Source organism: Actinia tenebrosa, unplaced genomic scaffold (genome assembly GCF_029948245.1).
Source record: "Actinia tenebrosa isolate PJP-AT-01 unplaced genomic scaffold, QUT_ActTen_1.0 PGA_scaffold4__44_contigs__length_22323623, whole genome shotgun sequence".
Classification (NCBI taxonomy): domain Eukaryota; kingdom Metazoa; phylum Cnidaria; class Anthozoa; order Actiniaria; family Actiniidae; genus Actinia; species Actinia tenebrosa.
Genome location: NW_028292581.1, coordinates 15,942,017 through 15,965,624, shown reverse-complemented (window position 1 = coordinate 15,965,624; position 23,608 = coordinate 15,942,017). Strand labels below are relative to the sequence as shown.

At 36.9% G+C, this 23,608-nt stretch overlaps 2 protein-coding genes across 2 annotated transcripts; one reads left to right on the top strand and one right to left on the bottom strand.

Annotated features, from left to right (window-relative positions):
- Positions 1–271: 271 nt before the first annotated feature.
- LOC116298188 (cysteine protease ATG4D) lies at positions 272–10,862 on the bottom strand. Its single transcript, XM_031706568.2, has 11 exons — positions 10,671–10,862; positions 10,046–10,129; positions 8,262–8,474; positions 7,668–7,723; positions 6,851–6,987; positions 6,385–6,455; positions 5,752–5,903; positions 4,724–4,802; positions 4,092–4,168; positions 3,268–3,387; positions 272–2,784 (listed from the first exon to the last, which is right to left on the bottom strand). The coding sequence occupies exons 1-11, from the start codon at positions 10,855–10,857 to the stop codon at positions 2,584–2,586; spliced, it is 1,377 nt and encodes a 458-aa protein (XP_031562428.1). The 5' UTR covers positions 10,858–10,862; the 3' UTR covers positions 272–2,583.
- A 489-nt stretch (positions 10,863–11,351) lies between these two features.
- On the top strand, positions 11,352–22,921 carry LOC116298168 (ciliary microtubule-associated protein 2). The gene is made up of 11 exons (XM_031706546.2): positions 11,352–11,499; positions 13,206–13,293; positions 13,888–13,972; positions 14,407–14,492; positions 15,086–15,208; positions 15,688–15,825; positions 16,713–16,856; positions 19,379–19,546; positions 19,894–20,022; positions 20,773–20,897; positions 21,878–22,921. The coding sequence occupies exons 1-11, from the start codon at positions 11,450–11,452 to the stop codon at positions 21,942–21,944; spliced, it is 1,203 nt and encodes a 400-aa protein (XP_031562406.2). The 5' UTR covers positions 11,352–11,449; the 3' UTR covers positions 21,945–22,921.
- Positions 22,922–23,608: the final 687 nt, after the last annotated feature.

The window sequence follows — 23,608 nt, the reverse complement described above, 5'->3', positions numbered from 1 at the left end:
TTCCACGGGGCGGGCTATAAACGGGTCTGGGACTGGACTACGATATAATGCCATAGGCCTCATCAAATCTTCTTTATACGCATTTTCGATGGATGACAAAGCTCAGCGATTGCCTTAGTGTAGAAGCAAGGCTAAAACTCCTCGAAAAGTAAGCGTTTTCAAACAAAAAAACTATTAGCGTAGACGGTACCTTAGGATCGACATTCTCATGGCTTTACATACAAATAACAAACAAAATATAAAACAAATACAAAGCACTAACAAAAAATAATTACTTAATATCATGCTTTAATTGTCTGGAATTAAAAATATATAAATCTTTTTATCAATATTTTACAATTTTATATACAATAATGATAATAAAATTATGATTTCGAATCTTAAATTGTTTTAATAGTCAGAAATGCATCTATTATGATATTACTAGTAAATAAGCCTGAAGCGAGATGACGTTTTACCCCCGTCTCTAGACCATAATCCTTTTCACACTGCTTTTGTTCTTTAATTATGACTATTGTACCTGTATTCTCTAAGGAATCAAAAATTTTAATATGAAAGAATTTTAAAAACTATTATGGTATAGAGTCGGGGGTAAAACGTCATCTCGCTTCAGGCTTATTGCGAAATTATTGCGAAGCCCACACTAACAAATTTCCTTTTAATCAAGGACGTTCCTTCATGTGGGAACATTTGAAGGTATTCTTTTTTAATACTATCTATAAAGCGTTTACACGTGACGTCACTGACAGCGGCCACGTTGGGGATACCAAAACAATACATTCCCTATTTTCCGGGAATTGAACTTTATTTTTTTATGCAAAAACTGTGCAGACAGTTTCTATTGTTTGGTACACCAATATGACTGCCTTGTCACGTGAATTAAAACGCTCTATAGAGGCTTTGCACCATCACGTGACTGCGCCAATAATATAGGTTGAGCTGCCTGTGGTTAGATGGCAGAAAAATTAAAATCCCTTTGCTTGCGGGAATTGAATTCTTTCTCATGTAAAACGATTGTATTCAGTTCCTGCCATCTAGCATAGCTGCCGTCACATGATGGCGCAGAGTCTCTATATTTCTATTTTTGTAGTACTTCGTGCATTACTACCTGAAGCAAAGATCTAACAGTGGTCTTAGCTTGGAGCGCGAGTGTCCAAATAGACCTCGGATCGGGCGTAATGTTTTCCCATTTCAGACCACGTGGCATTTCCTAGAGTATCATTTCTTTAACGGTTGCACTCGGTTGCACATGAGAAGAACATGAATATGGATACAACTCAAACAAAGAATCCTATTCTCAAGAGAATGACACGTGGTCTGAAATGGGACAACATTACGACCGACCCGAGGTCTATGCGAACTAGTTCTAGTTTTAAGGGTACATTATAGAAAATATCAAAACAAAAAGAATCTAGTGTGGCCGCGACCACCATGTGAATGGCCGGCTATGAGGTTGAAAGTCAATATCGCGGTCTAAGCATGCGCAGTGCTTAAAACACATGTTTGAGCATGCGCATTAACAACCATGCAAACACAGCGGCTCAAATATAAATCTCGTTCCCAGTTTTCTTATTTCTTTCCGCGCATGCCAGACGAAATAATGCGTTGTAAGAAATAATGACTAAGGAAAATTGATTGCTTAAATATTTGGAAGGAGGTAATCAAAAAATGATAATTTATATTAATAATAAAAATCAATTAAAATCGTGATTTTGTGAATATTTTTCAGTCATAATATTTTCCCTACTCTGTTGTTCAGGGTTAGCCGACATTTTGGGTAAAATATTAACGCGTGTTTCATTATAATATAGTTAGGATAGCACATGCGCGCTGATTGTTCGAAAACTGTGCTTTATTAGTGAACGGAGCACAGTGCTGATGCCATCCGTGAGCGCGAAGTGATGCTAGATCCTGCTAGATCCTTTATTTTTGCGTAAATAATTTTGATACCGAAATGAAATTAGTAACTAAAAAATAAAACAATAAAATCAGCTTTTTCCATGCTCCGTCCAGTACTAATGTTAAGTAAAGGTCCATAAAACGAAAGTGTTTGTATTGTAGAATTTGTCAATATTTACTTCAATGTAAGTATTTGCACAGGTAGCCCAAGCTTGGTTTCTGTGGTGACATGTTATAAAGAAATGTATTGGAATTCTTCAAAAATTTCAATAAAATCATTGAAACGTGAAGTAAATCCTCGAAATTTTACCCGATCATTGAGAAATAGCACTTCTTTCGCTCTGCGTGGTTATTTTTTTAATTTAGCCCGTTTTAAGGATTTTTCAAAAAATAACCACACAGAGCGAAAGAAGTGCTATTTCTCAATGATCGGGTAAAATTTCGAGGCTTTATTTCACGTTTCAATGATTTTATTGAAATTTTTGATTTTTGGGCTGCCTGTGGTATTTGTGAATATTTTGACCCTCAGAATGAGGCTAACCCTAAGTAAACGAGTCCGCAATCAAAGAACACAGCGGTATATCATGCGAATTTTACATATTTATGTAAATTCTGTCTAATCCCTACCTTTTGAAGCCCTTGCTTTACACAATGCATGCATTCAATATAAAATAGAAGTTCAATTCATAGTAAAACGTATTCTTCAGTAGCCGGACTTCGACTCAACATTTTGTGGTCATGATCAGTTTCTGGTGGATATTTGTGATCGGTGAAACTTTCGGAGTATCTCACCGCTCGTACGGAGGCTTCTGGCGCCATTGGAGTTCTTTTATCGGCAAAAATAAACATTGGGTAGTCTCCTTTTTGCATTGGTGGCTTTAATATCTGTAACGTGAAAATTTGGTGTGAGCAACCTGGAAAGCAAGCGTGAAATTGCACCGTGTGTTCAACTCTAAGACTGCTGCGGGCGACGTTGCGCGCAAAAATTGAAGAAGACTATACACACTTTGAGTTAATCGTTAGTTATATCTTAGTTATCCCATAAAAGAGATAGAAAACTCCCCTTCCTTGTGCTACGTTGAGTTATACAAGCACTTGGAAAATTGCGTGAGCCCTCGAGAAGTGCCGAGTCCTAGCACTTGTCTCTGACTCACGCAATTTTCCGCGTGTTCCGCGTATCTCTTCAATATAAAACGGCTGCTTATGTCTCTGTACTGTGATATAAACACTCTGGCAGCTGTAGAGCACTTGAGAAGCAAGAGAAACACTTGGCTACGCCTCGTGTTACCAAGCTTTCTTTTCTCGTGCTCTACAGCTGCCAGTGTGTTTATATCATTTTATATTCCTTAAATATATATGTGATCTTACCTCAGAAGCATGAGCACAAAACGACTCAAAATCTTTCTTTGAACTGCAATAAAATCCAATAGTACAGGAGGGATCCATCTTCTTGATGGACATTTTACGAGGGTGCGGGCAGTGGAATGACTGTAAAATAATGAAGAAAAAACCACATTACATTTAGATGTAAGGCACGTTGTGGTTTCTTAAAGCTGCCGATACATGCTGCAATTTTTTCTTGTGCTGTGGGATTGAAATTTTTTAGAATTTTATTTAACCATTTTTTTTTTTTTTGTAAATCTTTGTTGCTTTTTAATTGTTTTTTTAGTTTATTTAGTTATTGCATCGAGAGTGAGAGAGCGCAAGGGAGTTTGCATTATGTTTCCAAATGACATCGGAACCACTAACTCCACAGGGAGCCCGGCTTTGGAATCTGTACATGAATAAATAAATTAATAAAGTGCTTTGGGTTTCCTGTGTTGATATTTGAAACAAGACGCCAATGATAAATAAGTCAATAAAGCACTTTGGGTTTCCTGTGTTGAGATAAACCATTTACTAGGACGTGCGTTACTATACGTTACGTTAATCTGCTATCAAGTTACTGGTAGTACGATTACCGGAAATTCAACGTATCAGCGTCTTGTTTCAAATCTCAACTTAGGAAATCCAAAGCACTTTATTAATTTATTTAGTACAAATCCCATAAATATATATATATATAAATGGAAGTGCAGTTAGCCAGTACTGGTTTCCATATTAATTTTTGACGTTTGGTTCCTATTGTCATGTACACCAACACAGCTGGCCTCGCGTGGTGATTATATTTTCAATCAAAAATCAAGAAATACCTCTGATGCAAAATCCTTTTGTTTCATATCTACGAAGGGCTGACAGTAATGAGGATCCAAGTGAATCATTTTGTCCTCTGAAAGAAAAATAAAGATTGGATGAAATAGCAGGGATAGGGGGAGCCCAAAAAATTATTTTGAAATAAATAAAAAAATAAAAAAATAGTCCACAAAACTGGAAACTCTGATGAGCATGGAGGGTCTGTAGATTTGTGGGGTAGAAAGGTAAACCTTCATTTTATGGGTCAATATATATTAAGTCATACAAATATGGTTTTGAGTGAGTGTGTCTACTTCAAAAATAGCAGCAGAATTGGTAGAATACAGTGTACACCACAGAATACATATAAAATGATATTTTGATAGGATATATTTTTAAAAGCAAATAAGATATTCCAAGTCTTGAGCCAACCTGATCTGGTAGCACAATGTCAACAATGTCACAATGTCAGCAAAGACAAACACCAGTATTAAAAAAATTATAAGGAAAAAAAAAGATAAAAAACAACAAATCAGATCAAAAACCCTATGAATGCATAGAAGCTTACAACTGGGATTATACACTGTCTTTAATATTCATGTCAGAAACAGGAGAGGCCAAGTTAAGGCAAAAGTAACGTGAAATAAAATACCTTGAAATCCTACAAAGTACAAAGAATGCTTTGGTCGTCCTCCAATAATACCAATACACTGATCCAAAGTGAACAGGGCCTGAAATTATATCATTCATGTTAGGCAAAGTATCCTTTGCAAGTTTGCTACTGAAGAACCAAAGTGGCAAAACTCAGCCACTTGGGGGGAAGGGGAGGGGGTGAAAATTCTTCCTTCTAAGATACACATTTTCATGTTATGTAATTTATATTTATGGGCAACTGAAGAAAATTAATTTTTTTTGTAAAAATTAATCAATATTGTTTATGCAGTGTCAGGATGACAGAATAAAGGAATGATTAATGCATTGGGCTGACAGGAGTTCCTGTAGTTAGTAGCATGTGAGCTGGGCCTCACTTGTCCACATTTCCATTCCATATGATGCACGATTGTGACATCGGTAGAAAATGCTATTGGATTTTTGAAGTTGATTTATGTGGAGGGAGGAAAACTAGAGAACCCAGAGAAAAATCCCCCAAACTCCCTACAGTCCTCTACAACTACTGTAGGTTTTGGTGCTCAATTTTGTTGCTCAAACACATCCATGGTGTTGTCATGTAACACTCCGTAAAAACTAAAAAAAACTGCATAGTAGACTATTCCCTACTAGCAGAGTCTCTCTTCTCTTTCTCTCCCTTCTTTCAGGCGGGGAGGAAGGAGACTCTGCCGATGTAGAGCGTTTCCTTTGATACACCGCTGTCCACGATTGTGGACGAACAAAACCAGTTTTAAAACCGGTTTTTAACCAATTACATGTAGTGCACATGAGCAAATGTAACACACCGTGGCGCCAAACATTGTATGACGAGAGCGGCTGTCAAAATCATGACAGCGTTGCTAAGTTACGCCACGCATGCGCGACAGAAATAACGTCCTACATCGGCAGAGTCTATTTTTCTGTCTCAACCAAAACAAAAGGAAAATAGGCTCTGCTAGCAGGGAAAGTAGACTACAAGAGAACTTACGTTTTTGAAATAAATGAAGGTGTGTGAAGTAGAAGTTTCCTTACCTTAACACATGGAATATAAATCGAATTCATAGCTTCTCCACCTAATCTGACTGGAACAAGAATAATAACAGACTGCCATTCACCATTACGATTACATTTGCCCTGATGCATCCTGCAGTTTGTACATACATATTCTACTTCTTCTTTATATACTGAAAGAAAGGAGTAAAACAAGAATCATCAACGAACTTTGTTTTCTCTCTCAGTATTGACTCATAAATTCCTTTCAAGGGTTCAAGATCAATTCTTGGGGTGCAACTATATGGCTCAAATTAAAATCCCTTGAGATATAAATAACAATGAAACCGCAGCCAAGTTAGTGTTCCAACAAGGAAAGCTAGGGAAGATGAATGAAGTACTGTAGGTTTTGTATTATCGTCAACCATCATTGTGTAATTCTAGAACATATCTGGTAGGAAATATGAAGGAAATTGGAGACAAGGGGGTTCAGAGAAAGAACGAAATTACAGAGTTTGTATGGAAGAAAATTGGAAGTTCCTGGAGGTACTGTAGGTGGGTCCTTTTACAAATTCACTCTTTGGTGGGGTATTGGATATTTTCTGAAACTTTCAGATTCAAGCTATGACTTAACATGATTAACCCAAGAATATAGCTGTTTCCATAGTAACCTACCTGTGCAGTCCTGAGCAACATAAATGTTGATATCGTGAAGAAGTGGATGGGTAGCAGTATCCATTGCTTTTCTAAAACATCAACGTCAATGTTAGCATGCACACTTTACAAACCTAACGAGCTAATTCCCAATTCAATTTCTGAGTTGGCCGTGCCCTGACTTTGATCAGCCCAGAGGTTGTCTCAGGGTTTGATCTGTGAGTTAGCTGTGCCTTAACTTAGATCGACCTAGAGGTTGTTTCAGGGGTCAATCTGTGAGTTAGCCATGCCCTGACTTAGATCAGCCCAGAGGTTGTTTCAGGGTTTGATTTTTGAGTTAGCCATGCCCTGACTTAGATCAGCCCAGAGGTTGTTTCAGGGTTTGATTTTTGAGTTAGCCATGCCCTTACTAGATTGATCAGCCGAGAGATTGCTTCAGGGTATCAACAAATTTTAAGTTTTTATATGAACACTTTTTAATTCTTACTTCAAAATATGAGCCACAGATGAAGGGCCATACCAGTCTCCAGCCTGCTTGCCAGCATGTTGACCAAACAGAACCAGACGATGAAGGGAAAAGGGACTTCTTTCCTCGTCATCATGATCACCAAAGAATCGCAAGATCTGTAGAACATGTACAGTAAATTTATGTTTTAATGCAACTTCTGATTTGAGATGAAGATGATAACGATAGTAACATAGACTGACTAGAGACGATGCTATCATAAAGGCAAAGTGTATCTGTATTTCAACTTTCAGGTATGGAAAATGTATTTCAAAAATGTACATCCCATTCAACGTAGTATTGCGATTCACTAAATAGTTTTTTATATTTTTGAGACGACAATATTTTGTGGTATTGTTGTTTCAAAATTAAGGATTCTGATTGGTAAACGCCCAGTGAAAAGGAAAGCTTGAGCGAACGCACGTCAAATTTTTACGCTTGTTGGTTGCGCCATAGCCCATGCATGTAAGGAGAATTTCGCTTTTAATCAACAAAAATTGGTCAGTTTTTTTTCTTTCTCCCATGTTAAATTCTTTAGAATCGCAATACAAAACTAATTACGATTTTGAGACGACAATACCCCGAAAATATTGATGGCTAGTTGGGAGAAGATATATTTGGTATTGCGCTAAGTCGCGAAGCAGCTCTAGCTGTCAATTATTCACGACTCCACCCAATACCGAATATATTTTCTTCAAACTAGCCGTCAATATTTTGGGATATTGTCGTCTCATAATCATAATTTAGTTTATAATATTTTAGTAGTGGCCTTCATTTCTAGCCCTGCATTAAAACATACATTTCTGTAGTAGTGATCTTGTTCTGTTGAATTGCATCGTCCAGTTACTCTCCAGTCTGCAAAAGAATTTCAAATAGGAACAGCAGGAACTAAGAATCATTAAGTAACGAAATATCACAAATAATCAATCTGCTCTCTCTATCTATTTGACCCGCATTTAAGAACAAAACAAAACTAGAAAGTAATAAAACCAGATTGAGCAGTGTTGACATGTGAAGCATAAAGGATGAGAATGATAAAATTCTCCAGTTTCAAGTTCTCTGTTCTCAGAGTTAACCACAGCTTTGTGTAGCTTTGTGACTGACCGGTGATGACCAGTGACTGACCAGTGATGACCAGTGACTGACTATTGATGACCAGTGACTGGCCAGTGATGACCAACTAGTGACTGACTGGCGATGACCAGTGACTGACCAGTGTTGACCAGTGACTGACCAGTGATGACCAGTGACTAACCAGTGGTGACCAGTGACTGGCCAGTGATGACCAGTGACTGGCAGGTGATGACCAGTGGCTGGCCAGTGACTGCCCAGTGACTGTCCAGTGATGACAAGTGACTGACCGGCTATTGTCTTAAGTCCCATATTATTATACCTTTTTTAAGAAAATGAAATATTAGTCCTGATGCTAGCATCATTTGTCCACTTCTCAGCATACAACCCCACCCACAGTCTGACGTCAAGGTTGAACCATTCAGCTGGGTGAACTCCCTTCTGTATGTAAGCCATATTAGAGACATAAAGTGTTGCTTAAACTCATCCATACTCAGGATTTTACATCGTTCTTTTGTCTCTGAAGTGCAAAATTCTGTAAAATTAATATAAACAATTTTTAGATCGAGTGTCATTCTCTTGAGTATTATTGCTTTATATATTAGTAATGCTTGAGATGCAATACCAAATCGTGATACCAATGCAGTAAACACAATACTCATGCAATGACAATAGAGTTTATCAGTTGGCTAAGCACCTGATACGGCAGTGCATTTTTACGAGTCACGGAGTATTTTTGCAAGCCTTTAGGCAAGCAATAATACAAGTGACGAGTAAAAATGGACAGCTGTATCAGATGCTTAGCCAACTGATAAGGTGTTTGTTATTTAATTCTGCAAACAAATGCTCAAACTCCTTCTAAACTGTATGGTACCCAATCGCAAGCAGATGACAAGTGCTTATACCGTCTCGTATCAGGCATGGTCTTTTCCAATATTACACACGTTCTAAAAGTTGCAGAATTAAATGATAAGTGATACTACTGTTGCAATACATGCAATATGCCAATGCAATACTGATAAAGTGATACTGGTGCAAGACATGCAATGTCAGTGCAATATTTATATGTGTTGTAAACCAACTTGTGATACTGATGCAAATTATACAAAAATCCAATACCTAAGCTATAGCAATATACAATACCGATCAATGCAATACAAAATGCAATACCTGTATGATTACACAAAATGCAATCATATCAATATAAATTGATATCAATGGAAAACAAAATGTAATACTCCTGCAAATTCAATATATATTGCATTATCCATGCATATTCCGATGAAGCAACTTGACAAATTGTAACGTATATTAAATGCAGCTGCTCGCATTACCATCAGAGCAAAGAAATTTCAACACATAACACCTATACTCAATCGTCTTCATTAGTTGAACGTTGCCAAAAGAATTGAATTTAAGCTTTTAACGGTCACATACAAAGCTATAAACGGTATCGCTCCAACCTATATAAGTGATATTCTCAAAATACAACAACCTACTCGTAAGCTAAGGAGTGCCACACAAGGAGTAATTTTAAAACAACCTCCATATCGTACTAAGTCATATGGTGTGCGTAGCTTTGCCGTAGCAGCGCCCAGACTATGGAACCGTTTACCACCAGACATAAAAACAACGCAGTCTTTGGAAATATTCAAGAGAAAACTAAAAACATTTTTGTTCAATTTGTAACTTTAATCTATTTTTTCACTTAACATTTCATTGTAATATTTGTAAAGCGCATTGAGAGTCTATAATGCGCTATATGAGAACACATTTATTATTATTATTATATTGCACTTGCAAATACTGCATGCTTAGGGACCATATTTACGTTGATGTGGGGGGAAGGGGGGGAGGGGGGGGGGGAGGGGGGGTGGAGGAGAAAATGGGAGTCCTCAAATTCTTTTTAGTGGAACATGGGGGGTCCTTGAAAAGTCAAAAGGAGGATTGGGAGGATTTTATAACAATTGAAGGAGGGTACCTGAAAAAAATTAATGCTATTAGTTTGGGGCCTGGAAAATTTTTTTCATGATCAAAAACATTTTCTCCTCCACCCCCAATCCCCCCCCCCTGGTCCGTTATTACACACACAAAAACCTCACTAACCATAGTTCTTTGCATGATAACAACGTCCAAGAAGCCAAATTGGCGAATCTTCATTGAATGTTGATTTCGATGGAATGGAAAGACCTACAAATCAAAATAATAATAAAATGATTTTTAAAATGCAATTAACAAATGAGTCCAAATTGTCCCATTTCAAAATTATCTTTGAATACAAGGCCAACATGAAAAGACAAGAAATCGCAGATTTTCTCAAGAAAATTTGATTTGATTATTTTCTATAAATCTGTGTTATTAGCCATTTAAGTTATATAAATGAGGAATAATCCTTTTTTAATAGAACTGTGAAAGTTGAATGAGGAAAAGGCAAAAAAGTAACTTTCGATTGTACACACCTATATCTATTTACGCTTGGAAGATATTTTAATTATTACAACAAGGAATCAAATATTTACATGTTGAAGCGTAATCCAAAATACTAAAATTCAGAAGTCTATGTAAGCTTAAATCTTTCACAAAAATGGAAAAAGTTATATTCATTATTTTAAAATCAAAGGAAAGAGTTACCCATGTTTAAGACATAAGGATTTGAGAGTAAAGTAGATGAATAAATATTTAAGCTTAAAGGAAGGAGACCAAGGAAGCAAAATTGAGAGCATATTTTTACCATATCTCATGTTATTCCAGGCCGACATCAAGCGAGTCTTAAGTTTTTCACTGTCAAACAAATCATCATCATCTTCATCGTCTCCTTCTTTATCTTCTGGAGCCTTTTGGCGAAGAAAACTAAACTGGTGGCCGGCTTTTGAAGGCGATTTTGCTTTTTTGTTGAAAGCCGAAGCATCAGCCGCCATTTTGATTGTTGTTCTGATATAACGTCCCTTCAGGGTCTATATACTATAGGTGCTATACGTGAATTCTTAAGAGTCAATTTTTTAAATAATAAAAAACATTGATTAAAAAAATATCAAAATTAATCATTACGTATTTAAAAATAATACTTATTTTATCAAATGACTTTTTGGAAATTTGGAATTTAATATTTTTTGATCGTTGTTCTGAGCAGTAACGCTCCCTGGGGCCATATAACATAGGTCCTGGGCGTGAAATCTTAGTCAACTTTTTTTTTATACCAAAAAGCTAGAATTGCAATTTTAAAAAACATCAAATTAACATTTTTACTATCGAAAACGCCTTAGAAAAGTTAAAATTTCTAATGAATTTAATATTATTTTAGGGACAATATTTGTTTGTCGATAAGAAATTGTTTGTAAATAAAGTCCCTCCTGCTTATTCTTCCACGGTCTTATTGCGTTGCTAGGTAACAAGGGATAGAGAAGCCTGACAACTATAAGTTTCAATGAAGCTTCACGCCTGCCAATATTGGTAATATAATAATGATATTACTCTAAAGTAGTAATCTTTGGAGGTTGAAATTACCTCGAGATGACTCAGAAGAAGTTCTCTGGGGCTCCTTTTGGGGTGCAAACCACAAGGTAAGATAGGACTTTTGGCTTTTGTACAACGCTTTGACTTCATAGCTTACCGTATTGTAATATCTCAACCCTGTGTGAGTTTTCTCTCCCACTCTTTAATGCTCACTCATTCCTAATCAATTGAATATCATTTCTCTTGGTATCACTTATGAGATTATTAATTCCTAAGAGGAATGATTAAAGATATTTTATGTTTTGTGATCATGTTTGACAGCTCTTCTACGCGTTGCCGAGTAGCGCATTCCGTAACAACGACGCGTGACCGGTCGCAAAAATTAAAACCGATTTTCATCACAATAAATAGACATTTAGCTAACCTCTGTAGATTTAGATTTTAGTTAAAAAAAAAAAAGAATTTAAGATGATTTTTAGTAAAGAGAAAAACTCCCTTAGCGATTGTGTCATGTTTATAGAATAAAGATTGTGTTACAGAATTATTTTACCGCAAATATTACGGCTTACTAAAAAGATTATTTTATTTAAGGCCTAAAAAATTCTCCTTTTCCAAATAAAAGATTCTAGGTTCTATCACCAGCGTGGTTTTGATTTAAGAATACAAGACAAAAACCATCATTTGCACAACAATTGATTAGCATGGATTTGAGCCTTTTGTTTAGAAATATTAGAAAGATAAAGAATTTCAAAGCCATTTTTGTAGTTCCGGATATAAAATGTCATTAACGCATTTGAAATGACTGTTTACGTAACGCCATTAATGGGGTAAGATAAACAACAAAATTCAAATGCTCTCTCAATATCATAAAAAAATTTTCGAAAGGTAAAGAAATTTGAGAAAAAAAATCTGTTATTATTGACATTGTTAGGATTGTCAATATTTCAGTACTAGATAAATGTTTTTAAGAGATTAGCCTATGTGCATAGCTTTATGCGTTGATGGGGAATGAGGATGAGGAAAAGATAGGAAGAAAAATGTATGGGGAGGGGAGGAGGTTTGACAAAGTTGTTTTGGGGGAAGGGAGGCTGAGGTAGTACAAAGAGGAATTTTTGGGGAGGTAGATGGAAGGATGACATTACTGTTTTTAGAGTCGATTTTCAGGGGTAGAAACGGTAGGGCAATGATGTTTTTTGGGGGGAAGCAGCATGCAGGATGCCTTTGGGGGGGAGGGGTGGGGATTTGGGAAAGAAAAGAGCATTTTGGGAGGAAACAAAGCATGGAGGATGTTGTTTTTATAAGGAGGGGTTGAAGCTTCCCCTCCATTTTGTGGAAGATATATTTTGGATTTAAATAGAGGTAGTTGTAAAACCCAAGATAGCCCAACTCAAGACTCACTCCTTCCACCCCCTCCCCCTTTACTTTCCCCAATCACTGGCCCCTATGATCCAGTGGTTTAAAAAGATAAAGTGATTAATAAAAAGGCACTGATATATTTTTGCGGGTAGAATATCATGCCTCAAGTTATTAACACTTCAAACAAAACCTCATTTAGAAAAATCAGCACAAACAACGGACAGGGCTAAGATCAATGACATAAACACCCTTAATGTCTTTAAGAAACTGGAATAAATTATGTCTATTTATACACAGTTCTAGAGGCCTACACTGACCCAAAATATGTGGTCTGCATATTTTACAAGCAGGTTTTAAATACTTTGAAACAAACATATGAAATTTTTAACATTTTTAAAGTTTTTTTGAAGTTCAATTTATGATGAGTTTATATTGGTTTTTTTTTGCTTTCTTGTAGGTTTAATGTTTCTTCAATCCACCCCAAAAGCAAGACTCCAGGAAGTTTTACTCAAATTGGGTATGACAAAAGAAGCATGGAGGACTATGTAAGTAGTTAAAGTAGATATGTTTCTGTAATTCAGTGTAGTTGTGAGAATCCCAGACATTCTTTCAAGAAGTTAAACTTGGCAAATTGCATATTCAATGCTGAATTTGTGACAAAGTAATGCCTAATGCTGTCCCCCACTCATTTTGAAAGGGGTACCCCCCCCCCCCCCTGCAAATTCACCTGCCCCCCAGGACATAATAAATGATCATTCCCTTATAAATAGAACATTATGTAAATCACACAAACATAGCAGGCTACAACATCTGGGTCTTTTCCAAGTTAAGGTTTATTTTTCAAGACTTTTTTATTTTAATTCTAAAAAATCCTATACCTCTTAAAAATGGATGACATGACAGCCTACTAACTCTATGCTTGGGCTACCTGTATATGTAACTTCAGGGGTTAATGCTATCCATAATGTTTCAGCCTAGAAGAAGGGACCACTGCCTCTTCCACCAATTCATGAAATTCCATAAAGAAAAAAGCTGGCGGTTACTCTCCTCATACTCACCTCACCCCCCTGCAACAAATACCATCAAGGTCTTTTATTAAAATCAAAAAGTAATTCTGCAATCTTCAATATAACTTTTAGAGATGTAAGCTAGGACCAGGATCATATAACATTGATGTTGGTGGATTTAGTTCCAAGAGTGTCCATGAAAGAGCTGCTGGACCAGGTAACAAAGTCTTGAAGAACACTGGGGTGGGGAGGGTGATCTCAGGGACTGTGTCGGTAAAGGTATTAGTTTTTTATATTTTTGAATATTAGCCCACCCCTACTTCTTTAGAGTGCTCTGCAGTCCCTGGATCTTCTTATTTATATATATATATTCTTACATATGAATAATTGATATTCTTCTTACATGTGAATAATTGTCCAAGGTGTTTAAAAAAGGTCTCTATCATTGCAAGCTCACCGTTCGTTCGCTTCGATGCAAAGACACGGCTACCTTTCAAGATGGCGCAGGGAATCCTGAAAGGGACTATTGGGCCCCCCTCAGTATTACCGACACTCTTTTTTTTCCTTTTGTTTTTTTGTTTTTTTTTCCTCCGTGAGAAAATCTATTACCAAGTGCCAAGTGTTCACTGCACGTTTTTGTTCTTGAACAAGGTTGGGAAAGGGCGTACGAAACTTCAAAGATGGCGAGAATCCCACACTTACTTTATAAGGAACAGTGGAAAAAGAAACAGCTACAGGTTTGTAATAAAGAAAAGCAATCCTGACTTTTTGATTGGTTGGTTGAGCAGGCTATATAAGAACACACTGCACGCGTGTGCAATTTATTTTTTGTCATTCTTATCCAAAATAATCGCTTTTTTTATATTATTTGAAATTTTTAAACAAATTAAACAGCCTGCTGTTCTGTGTTCCGTTAGAGCAGTTTTCGTATGACTGTGAAAAGCTCACAGGACGAACACGGGTGTGACACAGATTGGCGTGTTCTGCCAATCCTCGCGTGCTTTATAACCGCACACAGCACGCGCCCTCGTTTTTATTTCGTCTGTTTTCTACCAATCAGAGCGAGCGCAATTTGCGTGGTTAATATAGAGTTAGTAATGTGACATGCATAGACCCCTGCAGCTCAATTCGTAGGACAAAACAAAAGAATTACAATCTCATGAGAATTGGAAACCTATTGTTATATCCTCCAAATTGAGCCCGAATTCCGACGTAATACAAGGGGTCTATTTAGTGTTTACAATACAAGCCAAAAGCGTATGATTGTCGTACATAATAAAAGACCAAGTTTTAATTCTGTTTGTCCTGTTTCTGTTTTTTTTTTTACCAGAAACGGCTGCTTGGTCCAGGGACATATAACATCAAAGACTTCATAGAACATGGGTCAGAAAAACCCGGTAGTACACGGGGATTCTGTGAGACGAGAGCTGCACGATTTGAAGATGTTGCTAACGTAAGTAACATAATAATGTCTTTAAAATAATAAAATTCATTAATAATACAGAATATTTATTCCCAATTAAAATGTAACGTAAACACGTGATTTATTTCTGACTAGTCTAGGTTTCCCGCTCTTTCCTATAAGCTTTTCCCGCTCTTTTGAGTGGCTTGACGCGTGTGCTATGCACAGGAAGCAAATGGAAGAAAGTTTGAATCACGTACTGAATATAACTTGAAACAAAAATATGTTGACGTTTCATTGAACTGAATGAAGAAAACCAACAGTACGTGATTCAAACTTTCTTCTACATATTTACCAACTGGATGACTGAGAATATTCATTATTATACCGGAAGTAAAATTTTCCCGCCACGTTTGTGTCAGAAAGACCAGTTTGAACGTTTACGCCAAGCGCAAAAAAAGTCAACGGCTCGTCTTTTCCAAATCTGTCTAATACCCTCTTGGTAACAGCGGGTTTTTTGTCTACTTCAGAATGGCGTTCCTGGTCCTGGAACGTACGGCAAGGGAGGCATACCAAGCGCTGTCATCGAAGACAAGCAAACTCTTTCTGCAAGCAACGTTGGAATGATGGATTCAGGAAAATCTAACACACGCCAGTTACCGGAAGTGGTTAGTACACTTGTATTTTCATATCAAACTGATGTTATCGATAACCTTAAACAACCTCTGGAATGATCTACCCGAGTGCACGGCTAACTCACTAATTGAACATGAAACAACCTATGCGTTTAACAGGACACAGCTAACTCTCAGATCGAACCTTGGTCCAGACACACAGAGCAACATTACACGCAACATTTCACGCAACATTTCACGCAACATTGCACGCAACAAATTTGAACCGGGGTGACACACGTTGCCACAACATCGCTTGTGTCAGCCTGCTATGTTAAGATATTTAGTCAGCGGTTGTAAATTTGGTGAAAGCTGATTGGCTAGAATTTTCAAAATGTTGCAGCCATGTTCACGCGATGAAATTTGTTGCGCGCAATGTTGCAAGAGTAGAGAGCGATTCAACTTCAGATTTCTTGCATGCAATTTTGCGTACAACAAGTTTCAGGGGTAGACACGCTGCAACAGTCCTGTTGCGTGCAGTGTTGCGTGCAATGTTGCACCGTGTGTCTTAAGCTTAAAACAACCTCTGGACTGATCTAAGTCAGGGCATAATAGATGAGGCGGTAAGCCGTGTCGTTTCATACAAGGCTCGTAATTTACTTATTACGCTTGTTCTTATAAGTCAGGCATAGCTAACTCAAATGAAGATCAAACTCTGAAACAACCTCTGGGCTAAACTAAGTCAGGACACGGCTGACCCATATATCGAATTAGAATTACGTAAAGCTTGTTTTTGGAGGGAGAAAACCGGAAAATCCGGAGAAAAAACTCTCCTACTCCAGGAATCGCACCCGAGATCCCAGGGATGAGAAGCGAGTGTTATAACGCCAGATCACTCTCGATTCTAGTACTCATATCTACACTCATTTTGTTCTCTCCAGGGTAGTCACCTTTGCCCAGGCCAATATGAAATGAATAGTTTTACCGATGAACTAGCAGCACGAGTTGTAAGCGAACGAGGACCTTATGATCTATTCACTGGAGAGAGAAACAAGCCAGTCACAGTCGGCTACTTTGCTACACCAGTAAGTACATAAAGTTAACTTTTATTATTTACATATGTACATTATCTGTAAAAGAATATACGCTTCTTCATCGTCCTAGGCCGTAGGGCTAGCTATAAGGAGTATAATTACACGGTGGCGCGAAGATATGAAGGTGTTCTTCCGGGATGAAAGTATTTAAGGTGGCTCGACCCCCTCACGCTTGACCGCTACCTTCCACTTTTGGAACGCTAGTGCATAAACGTCTTTTATCCGATTGCAAATCTTTTTTGCACATAAGTCACATAAAGATTGAATTAATATTTGATGCAATTTTTAGTGAGATCGGACGTCATAATACGTGATTATGATGAAATATTTGTTTTCGTTTAGAAAATAAATTTAGCCTTGCAGAGCGTTCAACACTAAAATGCTTCGTACCACATAATTATATACTGGATGCCTCCATTTGTGGGGATTTTCGAAAAAATCTATCTAGCTAATTATGAGATATTTGAGATTATTTAAATATAGTGCATAATCCACTTCAAAACTAAACAATGGATTTCATACGGCCGAAATTAATATTTCAGAGCTATATATTCACAAAAGTTATTGCTCATTTAGTTTTACTCTGTGTCTAGTTTTAAAAGGAACATTTTGAAGGTAATCGACTTATGCGATTTTGTGAAAACGTATAGTGCAGAAGACAGGGTAAACATTTGATGCGCACTTTTCATCGCAGTTTTCTAGTCAATCTTGCTAGATCTTCCATTATTTTAAAATTCGCTGATCATTTCTCTCAAAATTACGTCAGGATACAAATTTGAACTTAAACTAATATTACACAAAATTGCAAGACTATTGAACTCATTTAAAGCGATCTAAAGCGAACGAGAAATACAGAAAACATTGATCGTTTCCCAACGATTTGATGCTCTGGGAATTCTATTGTTTGCTAATGATCATAACATCAAATTCTTTCGCACCATGCACGGTGTCATCTCGCTTGGCTGCTTTCCGATTTACCCCCGAAGTTTGGTAACAAACAGTTGTTTTTTTTATTCAAACGTGGGACGTTTGTCATGATGTACTTTGTCAGTGTGAGTGAATAGAATCGGCGAACATGCCTCAAATTAAAACTTCAAGAAAGAAGCGAGCAAGACTTTTGAGTTTAGATAAAGAAGCATACTTCGGGAGTAAATCGGAAAGCAGCCAAGCGAGATCAGATCAGACCGTGCATGTAGCGAAAGAATTTGGTGTTATGATCATTAGCAAACAATAGAATTCCCAGAGCATCAAATCGTTGGGAAACGATCAATGTTTTCTGTATTTCTCGTTCGCTTTAGATCGCTTTAAATGAGTTCAATAGTCTTGCAATTTTGTGTAATATTAGTTTAAGTTCAAATTTGTATCCTGACGTAATTTTGAGAGAAATGATCAGCGAATTTTAAAATAATGGAAGATCTAGCAAGATTGACTAGAAAACTGCGATGAAAAGTGCGCATCAAATGTTTACCCTGTCTTCTGCACTATACGTTTTCACAAAATCGCATAAGTCGATTACCTTCAAAATGTTCCTTTTAAAACTAGACACAGAGTAAAACTAAATGAGCAATAACTTTTGTGAATATATAGCTCTGAAATATTAATTTCGGCCGTATGAAATCCATTGTTTAGTTTTGAAGTGGATTATGCACTATATTTAAATAATCTCAAATATCTCATAATTAGCTAGATAGATTTTTTCGAAAATCCCCACCAATGGAGGCATCTAGTATATAATAATGTGGTACGAAGCATTTTAGTGTTGAACGCTCTGCAAGGCTAAATTTATTTTCTAAACGAAATCAAATATTTCATCATAATCACGTGTTATGACGTCCGATCTCATAAAAAACTGCATCAAACATTAATTCAATCTTTATGTGACTTATGTGCAAAAAAGATTTGTAATAGGTTAAAAGACGTTTATGCACTAGCGTTCCAAAAGTGGAAGGTAGCGGTCAAGCGTGAGGGGGTCGAGCCACCTTAATGAGCTAGAGCGCAGCGAACGAGTGAAATTTTTTTCAACACAAGAAGAAAACTTCATATCTTCAAACCAACGTGTATTTCTTTATTTTTATGTCGACATATGCACATTCACAAAAAAAAAAACTTGTTGAAAACATTGGAAAAGACGTCATCGATAGTTTCACTAGTGAAGATATGGAAAATATGTCACTGAGGTCCCGGATGTACCTCAAAAATTCCCAGTAATGTCTATGCAATACACCTCGTTACAAGGTAACCAAGGTAACCTTGTATCCATGATTACCTAATTTTATTTTCAGCTCTAATTTATCGCGCATTCGGTCATATCTTTGGATGGGTATTGCGCCCTATGCTGCCTCCGCTGGCTACTCCATATATACTATATTCTCTGTTGGGATCCCTGTATTAAATTTTATGGCAGAGAAGAACTGGGAGGAGGAGTGGGGACGTCTTTTTGTCATCGCCACAGGAAGCCCAAGGAGCAAAAAGAGCCAATTCAATTTTCTGATTGTCAATTATATTTTCTGCAGGTAAAACAGAAATTAGGGCCAGGAGAGTACGACCTGAGGTCCTTTTTAGAAGGAAATACGGGTGAACATAAAACGAGGCATGGAAGATTCCTAAAGGTTGAACGATTTCCTGACTTCCCTAAAGAGAGAATATACTGCTGTACGCTGAGTCAGTGTCCTAGAGATCCGGTAAGATAAATCAATAAAAAAAATCAATAATGTGTTTTTAGTTTGACAAAATAGGCTTTCATAACTTAGCACTTTTATTTTTGTATGCAGAGTAATTCCCTTCGTTATAGAGCGTTTTCACTCACGTGAGAAGGCAGCCATAAACAATAGAAACTTTCTGCACAGTATTTGTATAAAAATAGAGTTCAATTCCTGGAGGATAGAAAATGTATTGTTTTGGTGACGTCACGCGAAAACGCTCTACAGCTTCCATTATTTTGCTTACTTTCTGACTTGGCGTCCTCCTTGACTGTAAGCCCCTGGACAATATTGCCTTATCATCGTATTTTATTCTTATCCCGCCATAGAGTGACCCCGGTCCCGGAGCATATACACCTGCAAAGCTTACAAAGCCTGAACCATCCAGGAGACCACCATTTGGTTCATCAGCTGAGCGTATGAACAAGCACGCCAGGAGATTCTTCCTTGGAAGTTATGTAAGTTAGAACAGGGACTGCGAAAAGGGAGAGCCTGCAGGGGGGAGGTATGGGTGGAGGGCGGTGGCGGTGAGGGGTTGTTTGCTAATTAGTAGAGAGTTTTAGATTGACTTTTTTTTCTCCCCGCAAACGGCAAACGTGACCACGTTTTCATAGTTTTCCTGTATTTTACTTTATCTTTTACAAACCTTCTCACCAAGCGCAAATACTCTTTTGTTTTTCTACTACTTGGACTTTTTTGCGATTCTTTTTCAGTAATTTAAAAGAATTTTTTACTGGTCAACTGACGTTTCACGTTTGCCGTGAACGAAAATCTAAAACTCTCTAGTATCCACCAAATAAATCTCTACTTTGGGTGTAATATTTTCCCATTACAGGGCACGTGTCATTCCCTAGAGTATCATTTCTTTGCTTAGTGGTTGCGCATGAGAAGACACATGAATATCGATACAACTCAAACAAGATTATTATTCTCAAGATTAATGAGAAGTTTTGGGAAAAGCAAGACGCGTAGTGTTCACGAGTGTTCTGCCAATCCCCCTTGAAGTATTTTATAATTCCACACAGAACAGGAAGCAAAATATTTAGTTTTGAATATATGTATAAAATTTAAATTTCAGCAGCCACGTTATTTTGTACATTAATGACAAAATACAAAGTGCGCGCGATGCTGTGTACTCTAATAAACCACGCGCTCCCAACCATTTAGGTGGCGATATGTATAACAATCATTTTCTAATTGTCTTTAAGAACCCAGTTGGTCCTGGCCGATACACCGTGAGTAAATACGACGAAGCTCAGCACGCAAATGGACATCAAAGCGCATTTGACTCAAAGACGAAGAGATCAGATCTTCTACGAGACAAATACATGAAGTAAGTTATTGTAACCGTGAGCGTCTATACAGTCCTTTGACTAAACGTTGTCGTTTGATCGGCTTCATCCCTACGCGCCTAGACCGAAAAGGATCATGGGGATGATTAATTCACAGTTACTAGCTGCCGCATATGTTATCTAACACTTCTTTAGCTCGCTTTTTCGATCCCATTGAATTTGCTGAAACCATGCTCGAGCATACGGCGAAGATTTAAACTGGCGAGCAGTTTGGATGACGCAAGTTCTGGGTAATTTACTCGTTATCCTTTCCGGTCTAGGCGCGTAGGGATGATCCGATCAACGACAACGTTTATTCAAAGGACTGTACACTATGTCACCATTTTCGAGTTCTCTGTTGCTCAGGGCTAGAATATTCATGTGGTTCAGTGAAGATCCGTGGAATTTCAAAGTGTTTTTTATTGTTGATATGGTTTATTCTTCACTTTACCGTTGGTATTTGTGACTATTTAGACACTGATACGAGGCTAACCCTGAGTCGAATAAGTCTGTAATCAAGGAACACAGCGGTAATTTGGAACTCGAAAACGGTGTATTCTTTATGCGTGTATATGGTTTTGTCTTTCTTTTTATTTGTTTTTCCCCTGCTATTTTGTTATTTTCCCCACCATTTTGTCCTGCGATTTTCCTTTACTTTTAGCGACAAAATAACGGAAATCAATGATTTTTTAAGTCACATATTTTGATCCAATCGCTCTTTGATTTTTAGACCATCTCAAGTTCTTTTGAAAGATACGCTCATTTTTTTCTAAGAGGGAACTTGAATTTTTTTTGCGCAAAGTTTGTAACGTCATATTCCCGCCAAAATTGTGCCAAATTTGTAACGTCATATTCCAGCCACAATTGCGCCAAATTTGTAACGTCATATTCCCGCCAAAATTGCGCCAAAGTTGTAACGTCATATTCCCGCCAAAATTCGCAAATACCCTGACAATACTTATCTCTCTTCCTTTTCTGACAGAGAAAGAATAAGAGCCAAGGACGTCAGACCTGAAGATAAAGTCTTCATGGTACCTCTAACCGCATGAAAAAAATCGGCACAATTTTTTGATTTTGAACTGAGTGAATCAATTAATTCGAATCTCCTAATAAATTCCTTAGGAGAGGCTCCGAATTTTATAATTGTTTGAATATTTTAAACACAGAGATATGGGTGTTTTTAATTGAAATTTTAGTTTGAATAATTGAAATTGGGCTGCCTGTGGATCCGCACCACACCCACCCCTCCCCCTTTTTATGTAAAATAATCAGTCAGTGATTGCATCGATGATAAATCTCAAGCAATATGCCACAGCATTGGAATGAGAACTTCGAATGGTCGTGGGATTAAACAAGTTGACATAAACCCAATTTAAACAAAATCTTTTTTGAGTTCAAAACATGGAACTTGATAGTAGAGTACAAACACTAGAGTGATTTTCATATGATCGTGAAAGAATAGGCAAACTAATAGTTAGTAGTAGACTCTAAACCAATGATTTTCTTTTGTTCTTTATCAACTATTACAAACTAAATGGTCTATTTTCTTTCACGGTCATGTGAAAATCATTCTATAAGTGTGCAACATAAATACCACTAAATACTGCTAATCCTATTGTTTTCTATTGTTTAATTAGCACTATTTACTTCTAAATAGTGCAAAGTGTTGCACACTTTTAGTGTTTGTACTCTAGCAGAGACCAAAAGGTATTCTGGGAAAATGACGATTATCCTTTGAGGCATATTTATGAGGCACACAGTCAACATCAAACATGTGTTAAAAGCCTCTGTGGAGTAATGTTTATAAAGCAATTTCTTGGTTAGTCTGACTGTAAAAACTTAAAGTCAGAAAACAAGTAAAAAAGTCCTTCACAAAATGTATTAATGTACTTCCCATATACCATTTCAGTCTCACCTAGTCTATATTTATGTCCTGTTTTAAACTTGACAATGATTGTGAACCAAGGTTACAGTGCACATGCTATATCAGAACACAATTTTTTTTTTTTTTGTTTGTTGCTGGAATATGCATCAGTGACATAATACCAATGAACAGAAATCAATTTTTTCACTAAATAATACTTTAAATTTGAAATGGTATGTTTTACAAATAAAATATAGAAAATGTGACTGTTTTGCTATATATTATCAAATACCTGGGAGCATAATTTCAGGTTTTCTAATTAAAAAATGATATTGTGAAGTTTAGAGCTTGGCCACAAAAAAAAAAATTGGCAAACTATTGCTGTGAGCTGCATGCTGAATTTTGGTTTTTTGCTGACGATAGAGCAGATGCAATTAAACTGTGAAATAAAATCAAAGTACTAACTAATAGTAGCTATTTAGTGACTAATAGTTGCTATTACTCAACCAGAACATTCATCATACCAAAACAAATACACAAGAGACCATTTGTGTCTTTTGTTTAATAAATGTTCTGGTTGAGTAATAGAGTGCTCACACTAAATCCGTGAAACAAATACTAATTTTTAGCACTAAATAGTGATAATTAAACAATAGAAAACAAAGGATTCTGTATGAAATAGTACTAATTAGTACTATTTAATGTTCACGGTTTTAGTGCGTGCACTCTAGTGACTATTAGTCACTAAATAGATACTATTAGTTAGTTCTTAGTTTGATTTTATTTCTCGGTTTAATTGCATCCACTCTAGTCAAAAATATGAAAGGTATGGACTGATTAGTTTTAATT